The sequence below is a fragment of the Callionymus lyra genome, chromosome 19 (assembly GCF_982586985.1).
Source record: "Callionymus lyra chromosome 19, fCalLyr1.hap1.1, whole genome shotgun sequence".
In the NCBI taxonomy this organism is placed as follows: Eukaryota; Metazoa; Chordata; class Actinopteri; order Syngnathiformes; family Callionymidae; genus Callionymus; species Callionymus lyra.
Genome location: NC_141836.1, coordinates 19,414,195 through 19,425,421, shown reverse-complemented (window position 1 = coordinate 19,425,421; position 11,227 = coordinate 19,414,195). Strand labels below are relative to the sequence as shown.

The 11,227-nt window shown below is 38.4% G+C and overlaps 1 protein-coding gene across 1 annotated transcript; it reads left to right on the top strand.

Annotated features, from left to right (window-relative positions):
- Positions 1-3,532: 3,532 nt before the first annotated feature.
- slc60a1b (solute carrier family 60 member 1b) lies at positions 3,533-7,925 on the top strand. Its single transcript, XM_087781145.1, has 10 exons — positions 3,533-3,762; positions 3,828-4,026; positions 5,000-5,242; positions 5,305-5,467; positions 5,624-5,739; positions 6,542-6,715; positions 6,843-6,990; positions 7,054-7,124; positions 7,204-7,324; positions 7,394-7,925. Exons 1-10 carry the CDS (start codon positions 3,533-3,535, stop codon positions 7,486-7,488), a joined length of 1,560 nt encoding a protein of 519 aa, XP_087637271.1. The 3' UTR covers positions 7,489-7,925.
- Positions 7,926-11,227: the final 3,302 nt, after the last annotated feature.

The following is an 11,227-nucleotide window of genomic DNA, read 5'->3' as shown; positions in this document are numbered from 1 at the left end:
AAAAAATCTGCAGGAGAATTTCTCCTGATTTTAAACAAGTCCTTTTCATTTGCTTTTCTTTCAGTCAAGTCCGTAAGACTTGGCGCTGGCGGAGTGCCCAAATCTCCTGGATGGATGAAAGAGGGGCTGCGGTAGGGGGGCAGTGCATTGTGTTGGTTCCTTTCCTTTCAGTCGTGGCACTCCAGTTGATCTTTCCAGAGAGAGTCACTGAATATCCCAGTTACTCACTCACCACCACATTTTTTCTCGACACCTCTGACGAATTAGCCTTGAATTAGGAATATCATTAACATGAGGATTCTTTACATTTATGTGAATTATTACATAAACCATCAGTAAATGTTGAAGTCCAGATACAGCAGAAAAGGTTTTGTACAAAATAAACAGTACATGTGTTCCATTTCGAGGCCGGTGGGAGGAAAACTTGGCCTGCTCAAAATGAAAGTAGATAATTGTTCATGTTGAAACAGTGACCTGTAGTGATGCTTAAGCTAAGGAAGAGATAATGGATGTCAACAAAATGGATGGTGAACAAAAACAGAGATAATTAAGATTAAGATAAATCTTTAAAGATTTAAAAAAAAATACATAAGATAAATGGAAAGATTGAGGCTCCAAGAATGAAATGACTATATCATACTTACACTGTTTGTTGACCCCACAACCTCCACCCATTAGAGATGTTGGCCCTGTCTGTGACTGAGTTTGGTACCCATGTTTCAAAGCTTATTATGAGCTCCTGAACGAGGGACCGGATAGTTAGGTCCTTTTGGTTCATGTTTAAATATAAGTTAGTTGTCAATTGGTCTAAATAATCTATAAAAAAGTTTTTTTTTTAATAGCAATATCAAGAAAAGAAAAGTGGGAAATGTCCCTCATTTTTCAGTCTTGCAAAGTGTTGGTGGCAGGTGTTGTGGCAGCTCTCCGTGTAACATTCACTAACTCTTCTCCCCCATTTCATCTTCTCGTCCTCCCCCTCCCCCTACTGCCCGTTGTGGAAAACAAGCTACTGTATTACCGAGGGAAAGAAAGGCCATGTTGCAAGGTTTAATAAGTGACGTCATGCTGCTGAGGATGCCTGATGATCTCTGAGGGGACAGTTTATTGCACCCCAAGTCTCCTCTCAGCTTGTGCTGCATCAGTGCCGCAAGAAGAATCCGTGCTTCCCTCCTCCCTCCACCCAGCCTTCCCTGCTCCCTCTTTCCCCCTAGAATAGACACAGAGTTCATTACTATTCACCAGGTTTCAGGGAGACATGCATCAGTGCTCTGCTTTCTCTGCAAATGTGTCAGCGGGTGAAAGGATAAGGAGACGGAATGGACGAGGAATGCTATGATAGAAACATATGATTTACTGTTGTATTGTCGGTGTACACATGTTGGAAAAACATACTTGTTCCCTCTCTTTTTCTTTATTCTGGCTATTACAATTGCCTTTTAAGTTCATTAGTAAAACTCTCTGTCACCAGAATAATGGTTAGATGTATCTCATCCAGGCAGTGTAACAATTCCACACCCATTAAATAAGCTTCTTTCTGATCTGAGCTGAGGCAGAATTTGACTTAAAATATGACTCATGTTGTCATTGTGGATGTTTGAAATGATTTGCAGAATCAAGGTCAGCACACAGGTAGCTTCCCCTGGCTATCAGTTCAAATGTGTTTGAAGAAGATTAGTAGGCAAAACAATGATTTAAACAAGGTCATAAAAATGAGTTGCACTCAACCTGATTTCTATTTTTTATACTAAACTTTTTCAAGAAATACTTGGGTTTCAAATATTGTTGCAAGTCTTTCTACCACTCCTCACTACTAGGCTAGCTTATCTGGACCACCAAAACTGTATCTCAAGGAAACAGCTTTAAACAAAAGCAATATTTTTCATTGCATACCTCATGCACACGCCTCAGGGGAAGAGAAGAGGAGGCTTGGGGGGGCTCTCATCAAACAGATAGAGTTCCCATAGCTGCATACTAAGTATGCAAAGGATTGTACATATGCTGAGATTCATTTCTTAAACTTGAATATTATTTTTCCTCTGCGTCTATAACACACACACAAACACACAAAAACATGAAAGGCTTCACATTGTCCAGCCATAGTTTACGTCTTTGCTACTGTGTGACATTAAAGTTTCAAACTTTTATTTTCATGACTCTTGGAGAGGTGAGAGAAATAATTGTGTTTTGTCTCCCTCTAGCGTCAAAATTAGAAGATAACGTGCAAAGAGTACTGTGAATACTCTGTTGATATGTAGTTTATGTTTTTTTTGGTGATTACCAAATCTGTACCTTATTAATCATATTTAAAAGGGATGTCCTATTTTAGTTTTTTTTTTTTTCTAAATGTTGTTGATATATAAACGCCCCTCTTACTCAAAGCTGGGATTAGGTGAGTTGACAATTACCTGAGTAAATCACTCTCTGTTGCCAAACCTGCCGTGGAGGAAGCGAGTGTTAATAATTGTCTTTTTGTATAAACACTTGTATTCCTCAGGTTTTTAGAACTCGGCCAACATCTCGGCTAGCAGGACACATGCACGAATCATTGACAAGCCCAAAGGTTGTCTTAAACATAAAATAATTTTGGTGATGTGTGAAGGGAGTGAGTCATATTTTCAAAGGTGCGAAATGTTGCTCCGAGTTGAAGTTTCTGGGGGGACATGGACCACATGTGTGACATCCTAACACTTTCATTACCATCACAAATGAAGTCTAACAAACACCAGCAAATCAGGTGTATAACAAGATGTATAAACATAAAAATATATAGCTAATATAAAAGGCTTCTTCATCCGAGATAATCGAAAGAAGTGGAGTGGGTATTCTGCCGGGTCAAACGGATGCCCATATTTGGTCACTACCGTTCAACTTCTGTCAGTGATTAAAGGGATAACAGAAGCAGGTTAGACATCAAGATTCAAGAACAGATCTGTGAATCACGATTACCAAAAACATTGGATTTCAGAACATAAGCTAATTATACACCTGCACTTTGGCCATATTGTTTTTGGTGTGTTCTTAGGGATCTCCATCTCTAATTATGTCTGAAGACAGCATCTCCAATTTATGCCTGTCACAGGAGTTCAGAACAAACTGTTTGTCTACTTACTTTCAAGATGTAACTTAAATGTCAGTGGGTTCAATTCAAAAGTTGTTGTTTTTTCAGTGGTGGCCCTGAATACAAAACAAGGCATCAACAAAACAGAAGCATGTAATGAGTGTAATTGAGTTGGCATTTTTACAGATCATGTTTTGAACGACAAATCAAAATTATTTACGGACAGCCTGCAACTGTTTTTTTCCAAGTCTATCAGAAGAAAATGTCACACAATCTAGTAGAATTTCAACATTGCCGCCAATCATTGACACAACTCAAATAAGCATATTATTCTTAGATGCAGCTCCACTTCACCCATTAACCCAAAAGGACATCCTTCCCAGTTGAGCAATCCAAAGAAGGTGGGATAGTTGAGGCTTTAAAAGGAACTATGAAGCTCACCTGGGACATCCTTGAGTCCAAGCTTCAGCCAATATGTTTGTGGACGACCGGATACTAACTCTGTTCAAGAGGAATGCCCATCACACATTGACCTACTGGAGCGTTTTCTTCAGTTTCGGACTCTGCATCGCTTTCCTAGGACCAACAATTTTGGACTTGCAATGCCAGACTAACTCGACGCTAAGTCAGATCACCTGGGTTTTCTTCGCTCAGCAGTTTTGCCTGCTTATTGGCAGCTCTATTGGCGGCATTTTCAAGAAAACGTAAGTTGAGAAAAAAGGTTGATGTAAACGTGTGTCACCATTTTGTTTTTCCCCCCTTGTTCTAGATTATTAAGAGCTTTGTCGGCATTATTTGTGTCTGCACTTGTCATCTCTGTCATATTCGCCATCATCCCATTGTGCAACAATGTCATGCTGTTGGCCATCGCTATGGCTGTGTCTGGCTTTGCCATGGGGATCATCGACACCATCGCCAACATCCAACTGGTGACCATTTACCAGAAGGACTCTGCTGTTTTCTTACAGGTATGTACGGATATCATAGTTGTCAAAGACTCTCAGGACATTGTATATAAGTGTTATTCGATTAACAAAGGTACTTTTCTATATCAATATACCATTTTATTTTGTAATATTTAAGGTAAATCATTGATTACTCTGTTTAATTGAACACATACATTTTTTTAAAATGTATTTTTCTCAGGGAAATAACCATCTTATTAAATCTTCCTTCGCTCATAGACCATTAAACTACTGGAAAATATAATAAAGCATGTTTTATATTTACACGTTTTTTTTCATTCGTATTCACATATGTTTTCATTAACATCTGAAAAAGATAAAAGGAAAACGAGGGTCGACAACACAAAGTCTTCATTCTTTGTATTTACTGTTTAAGTTAGGACTAATAGTTTTCTCTTCCTTTTATAAATATGAATAACATTAAACTCATTCTAAAGTAAATAAAGTTCCGTTTGAGAGATCAACAAAATGAGCTTCTCCTTAAGATGGTGAGATTTTATTTTGTACCTGTCTTAGGAGTTATTTTTCAAATTAAATCCTTAGGTCAAGATAAGCCTATACATCTTAAAATTCACACATAGAGTAAAAAAAAATACATTTATTTGTAGGTAGAAAGGTGGTATATATGTGTTTGCGTTGGTTCACTCCAATAACTCCAGTTTCCTCACACAGTTCAATCAGGTTGACTTCGACATTTAAATTGACCATAGGTGTGAGTAAATGGTTGTGTTTCTCCATGTGCCCTGTGACACTGAGCGCCTTGCACCTGAAGTAGCTGGAATAGTTTCAAGCCCCTAGTGACCATGATAAGGGAATCACCGTTAGAAAATGAATGAACGAGTCAAAGGTGAGAGTGGTGCTGAATAGGGAGCTCCACTGCCACATGGCAATAATGTGCTGTTAGAGAAGGCGTCAAGTTATTCACTCTGTGACTCTATATGCTGCTTATTCTCTGACCTTCCCTGTCCTCTTGCAGGCGCTTCACTTTTTTATAGGGTTTGGCGCCCTGGTGAGCCCCCTGATTGCAGACCCCTTCCTCTCAGAGACTGGCTGTGGGAACCACACTGAGAATGCCACAGAGATCATGCATCATTTCAGGGACCTGCTGAGGAATAGTCCGATTCTAGAGCACAACATCACTCAGACTGTGGTCCCCCATGAGGGGGAAAACGCCGACTCCAGCGTCCACTACGCTTTTTGGATCATGGCACTGATCAATGTGAGCATCCTCACCTTCTTCCGCAGACCTTTAACTCATCCATATCTTCTTTGCGTCCATAGCTGCCGGTTCCTCTCGCCGTCCTGTTTCTAATGTATCGGGAACAGCTGATCCCTTGTTGCCGGGGAAGCGCTCCTCCACTTCTGGACAAAGATGAACTGGCGATGGAGAGCCAGCAGGGAACTGAGGGCCCAGAAGTGGAGCAGATACAGCATGAAGCTGGAGGTAAAGATAGAGGAAGTGTATTTTTCTTCTTCTATCATGAATAATGCATCATCCGCTCCCTGGATCTTCCGTCACCTGAATGGAAAATAAACAGTGGGCGCTGATGTGTGTGTGTGCGCTCCAGTCTTTCATTTATAACTCCTCACTGGGTCACAGGTCACGGAGATTTCTTTAGCTGCTGTCAGAATGATAACCTGCGCGGGCTGCCACTATCCTTCTTCATGATTCATATCCTCGGTGGCTTGGTGCTCTTCATGACCGATGGAATTGTGGTGAGTACTCGAGGAACACACAGAATAAAAGGTCAATGATGGAACCAGTTAGTTGATAAATAAATGATACCGACCAACTTTTATGCACTTTGTATACTATACAAGTTTTTTAACCTTCAAGTTTAAACATCTAAGGCCATATTTTCTGTAAAATAAAATAAAAAAAGAGATCCTTACCAGATCCTTTTATGGTTTATATTCCAGTGAAGTGTGTTTAAAAAAAAGTATTTTATGAGTTTGATCATTTTTGGATTGCAATTCAACTTCTGGCTACTAGATACAGATTTGATTACATCCTCTGCAGCTAAAGGAACAATGAAATCTTTTGATATCCTGGCATTGACTTAGGACAGGAGGATACAGTAAAACTACAATTCTACAAATATATTCTCATTCCTAGTGTATTGTAATATAGCGCAATTTATCTTTTATTTAAGTGTATCGTATCGCCAGATTCTTGTCAATACACACCCTTAGTCGCCTCCACTACTCAGAGAAGTTTGCGAGATCTTGATTTTCAATGTTAAAAAAACAATTGAATAAACTATCTGAATTATTGAACGACGCTTATGGACTTAAGAAAAGTGTGTCTCAGATGTATAAAACTGCTCTCACTAATGTGCAGCTTCGCAAAGATTTTATGAAGATTTTGAAAATGTAAATAACATTTATGTGTGTAAGACTTGTTATAATTTATTGAAAAGGTCAAATGTGACACATAAGTCATAATTTCTATAAAACGTAGAAAATAAAAAACAGCCTGAAAACTGATTTTTTTTTTTTTGTTTTATCTGTGTTTCAGGGTGTGTATGCTGGGTTTGTGTACACCTATGCTACTAAAGCTCCGATGTTACTACCTAATAAGACAGCTGGCTATCTGGCCAGCGTCTTCTGGGCTGCCATCACTGCTGGACGACTGATGTCCATCCCGCTGTCCTACCGTTTCCAGCCTGTTAGACTGTTGTTGTTTAACCTGGTGAGCAAAACAGAATACCATACAAGGATGCTTACGCTACACTTAACAATAATTTGATGGTCCAGTGACGCTAGTTGAGTTGCTGGGGAGGTCAACACGACTTCATCTTCCTCCTCTGATCTTCCAGGCAGGCGCTATAGTCACGGTGTTGCTGTTGCTCATCTTCTACACCAGTCACACCTTTCTGTTTGTGGGGACTTGTATGTGCGGGCTTTTCCTCAGCAGTATTTTCCCCTGCATGCTGGCATTCACCGAGGACATCCTGGATTACCAAGGTATGATAGAAATGCCTCTTCACTGCGTGTGACAAATCAAACCTGAATAAATTCTATTTTCAGGATGTGCAACCTCTGTGCTGGTGACTAGTGCAGGGATGGGCGAGATGGTGATGCAGGTTCTGGTGGGCTCAGTAAGTATCCTCTTAAGGGTAGAGCTATAAACTCAATGTATGCATGCATTAAAATGTACATTATTGTCTAATCCTGCAGATTATGAACACAGAGGGTAGCTACAGCTTCCTGCTGTGTGGAGTGATCATCGCCTGCCTTGGCTTCATCTTCTTTATTGCTCTCATGCTGTTTCAGAGGATGCACAGAAACTACCTCACAGGTGATGATCAATCATTAATGGAAGGCGAGTAAAAGAGCTGGATTCTTTACTACTTTTAATGTGCAACAGGAACATCCAAAAAGTCTACTATGGTGGAAGAAACCGCACAAGAGTCCAACGGATCTGCCAAACCAGAACAAAAGGAAGAGAAGGAACACAGCTGAAATCTTTCTATTTTCTTCTAGACATTTTTCAAATATTTGTGTTTGTAAAATATATTAAATCATTTTACAGTTAGGAGTCTTTATCATGTATTTATCATTTATCATTTATTCAGTTCTAAAAGTCAATGACATATTAACAATTGCCATTTTAAAAGCTTTTTCATTAAATCCAAATGACAATTTTCTTGAATGTATAGTGTTTTGAAATGTTATTTATAGCTATATTACAGAGTTTTATAATACTTACATTTCCATAACCTTTGAATTTTCTATTTACATTTTGCATGCTCTTTGATCTGATTGAAACCATCAAAATCATATACAAATAATTGATTATTCCTGAAAGTCAAGGCAAAAGGTAAAATAGACATTTACAAGTTATATTTGTTTATATCCCGTTGTTTATTTATTAAAGGGCAACTAATGTCAAAACTCAACTTTCCTGGCTTATTCATATGTTTCAAATGTTGAAGTCTTCCTCTCCAAGATGCATTAAATATCCTTCCTCATGACGTTGTTTTGAAGTTATTACTCTATAAAGCTTCTCCCACGTCTGAAATCTCAACAAAGGAGAGGTTACGAGAGTAATAATGGTCTTTACTCCCTCACCAGCCAGTTTGTTAGCACGCCACCTTTGTTAATACAACAACTTCCTGGTCAAGAAGATGAATAACTAGCAAAACAAACAGTTTTCAGTGCCACGGCTAAAGGGCATTTTCTAATGTAAATATTTCATTATTTTTTTTTTTTTTTTGTACAAACAAAAAAATACTGATGAGTACAATAGAGGTCCAAGATCAATTTAAGAGACAATTAAATCAACACATTAGTTGCCCTTTAATCATACTTCTTCATCAACCGATGAATACATATATGTCACAGTAGAAACTGGAATCCAGTAGAGTCCGGATCTCTACTAGTAGAAATTTGAATTCCAATCTGGAATTCCAATCTGGAATTCCAATCTCTACTCTCTAATTCTACCAGGACAATCTCCAATTCTAATAGGAGAAATTCGGATTGCATCAAAATGTTTTAGAAAATAGACTGAATCATTTCATACCTAAAATTCAGCATAGGTAAGCCTACTGTAGGTACTATAGGTATTAGCAGTAAATTGACACTACAGAAAAATATCTCTTCTTTAACTTGTGTTGAATGTGCGTATTCATGGTAGGGTTATTGTTTGTGTAGGGTTATGTATGTAGGTGCAGATGTTTGTGTAGGGCTACAATTGTTGAGTAAAAATAGTGAGTAGTATATAGCATATGTTTGACATCTAAGTGAAAGAAAAACGATAATCTCTGTATTGTCTTTTGTATTACTTGTTTAAAAGTTTGACGTTAGCTATAGACTATAGAGGTTACTAGCGAGTAGAATGCAACAAATTGAAGTGTTAGAAAAATGATAATTCTTAATTGTATTGTTTGAGATTTTGAAGCTTACCTATAGAAGCCTGTATGTGTAGATTCTGAATACAATAATGGTTTGTAAGAATATTGTTGATACTTTAACACCATATCATGAAAATAAATTTGAGTCATGGGACAATCCGCAATGGTCCAAATGAATAAGGTCTATGACCTGAACCAGACGGCTGTCCCCATGGTTACAATGTGTATTAACTGAGGGGTAATCAGATATCTGAAACATGAAGTAATTGACCTAAAATAGTAATGGTGAATGTAGGCGTACTTACGCTGAGATTTTAGGTATGACATGATTCAGCCTATTTTCCAAAAATATTTTGATGCAATCCAAATTTCTCCTGTTAGAATTGGAGATTGTCCTAGTAGAATTCCAATCTCTCCTAGTAGAGATTGGAATTCCAATCTCAACTAATAGAGTCCTGAACTCTACTAGTCTTACTTTCAGAGCTATTCATCGTCAGGCTCCTCCACATCAGTGATCTGATCCAGCCTTACACCCCAGCTCGGGCTCTGAGGTCTGTGGATCAGAATCTACTGATGGTTCCTGAACACACTACCGGACCAGAGGAGAGAAAACCAGGCTGTTGCTCCTAAGCTTTGGAACGATCTTCCTCTCCCTCTGCGCTTGATGGAGTCTACTGAAACATCTGAAGACTTTTATTTGTGCAGGCTTTTCCCTGATTTTCTGGGACTCCTGTGTTTTGGTCATTAAGAGTTTTTAAATCTGTATGTATTTTTAACTGTGAAGGTTTTTGATTGTTAAAGCGCTTCGAGACCCTGGTAGAGAAAGTCGCTTTACAAATAACTACTACTCCATCATTCAATCATTCATCTGAAATTGTAGATGCAATATTAACTCAAGGCCGAGTTTTAATAGGAACATTTTTTTAGAATCACGAGGCAAAAGGAGTCTCTCAGTAAAATGGAGGTTCCACTGCAACACTTTTAAAACATTGACATGAGGCTTCAATTTTAAAAAGATGAGAAATTGAAAAAAAAGGAAATTCATGGACGATTCCATTTATTTTGAACATCCAGTTCAAAAGCAATGCTTTCAGCATGTGCTGGACTACCTTGCTCAAGGACATTTAGGGACTTTTGTGCAAACTCAGTCAGCTCACAAAAGAGTTTTTCAAATATTGTCCAACACTGATAAAAAGGGATATTACGTGATAATTTGTAGCATGCTCTCCAAAGGCGTGCGCTCTCCTTGAGTGAAGGACATTTTTGTTTGAAGTAAGCTTGGCTCAAGCTCCTGCTGCTAACTGTGAATATACTATGTAAACTTGGGCGTCATCTTTGACAGCACCTTCTCCTTCCACGCTCACATCAATAACATCACTCGGTCAGCATACACTCTTCCGTACACGCAACATTAACCGCCTCCGTCCTTCCCTGGCCCACTCCTTGGTCACATCCGCCAAGTGCAGGGGTCCCCAAACTTTTCCCTGGTCCATCCATCCATCCATCCATCCATCCATCCATCCATCCATCCATCCATCCATCCATCCATCCATCCATCCATCTTTATGGAGCCTTTGTGTGTTCTAAAAGTGCCTTTATAAATAAAATGTATTATTATTATTATTATTATTATTATAATTATATGTTGATCAAAGTTCAACCTTGACGAACAGTGAATTGAAAAACATGATGCAGACAATTATACGAAATGATTTATGATATGCGGATGGAAAAAAAAAAGAGTTTCCATTAAAAGTCTGCTCTATCAATTTGACACTTTAGATTTGTTTTTGTTGCACCAAATCATTCAGTGACATCTTGTCAATTCAGCTTTTACACTTGGTATGACCTTCTTAAAATGTACTTTTTGTATGCTGCCATGGCAACCAAAATGGTCTTATTTCCCATGATGTAATTCTGTGTTTTGAAGGAAGTCAGTGAAATGTCAAGCTGAATATTTTAAACATATTTAAAGGTTATTCAAACTTAAGCGCAAAGAGATAAACTGTTAAAATTATTTCCAGCTGATTTGCGTATCTCTAACCCAAAACTAGTCCTCATTTCAGTTATGTGTCTTTTCATCCGGATAGGATAAGTCACTTTTCTGTATTTGTTAATATGATTTATTGTGCATTGCTTAGCAACAAAAATGGGGAAGATTTAATTTCTAGATGACGTTAAATAAGCAAAATAAACAGCTCCAGAAAGGAGAAGGAAACGAGAAAAGAGGAACCAAATCCAGAGGCAGTCCCCTGTAAGTGTAATTGCAACATCGCAAATGCCTTGGCTACACAGGTGGGCGTAGAAGCTGTCTGTCTTTTCCTCTTCCTTTTTTTCATAGAATA

What these genes read in the sequence shown, in the direction of transcription:
- slc60a1b (XM_087781145.1), top strand. Translation starts at nt 3,533, where the DNA reads ATGTTTGTGGACGACCGGATACTAACTCTGTTCAAGAGGAATGCCCAT. An exon ending in TGCAGGTTCTGGTGGGCTCA is followed by an intron (nt 7,125 to 7,203) that starts GTAAGTATCCTC and finishes CTAATCCTGCAG; the next exon opens with ATTATGAACACAGAGGGTAG. An exon ending in GCACAGAAACTACCTCACAG is followed by an intron (nt 7,325 to 7,393) that starts GTGATGATCAAT and finishes AATGTGCAACAG; the next exon opens with GAACATCCAAAAAGTCTACT.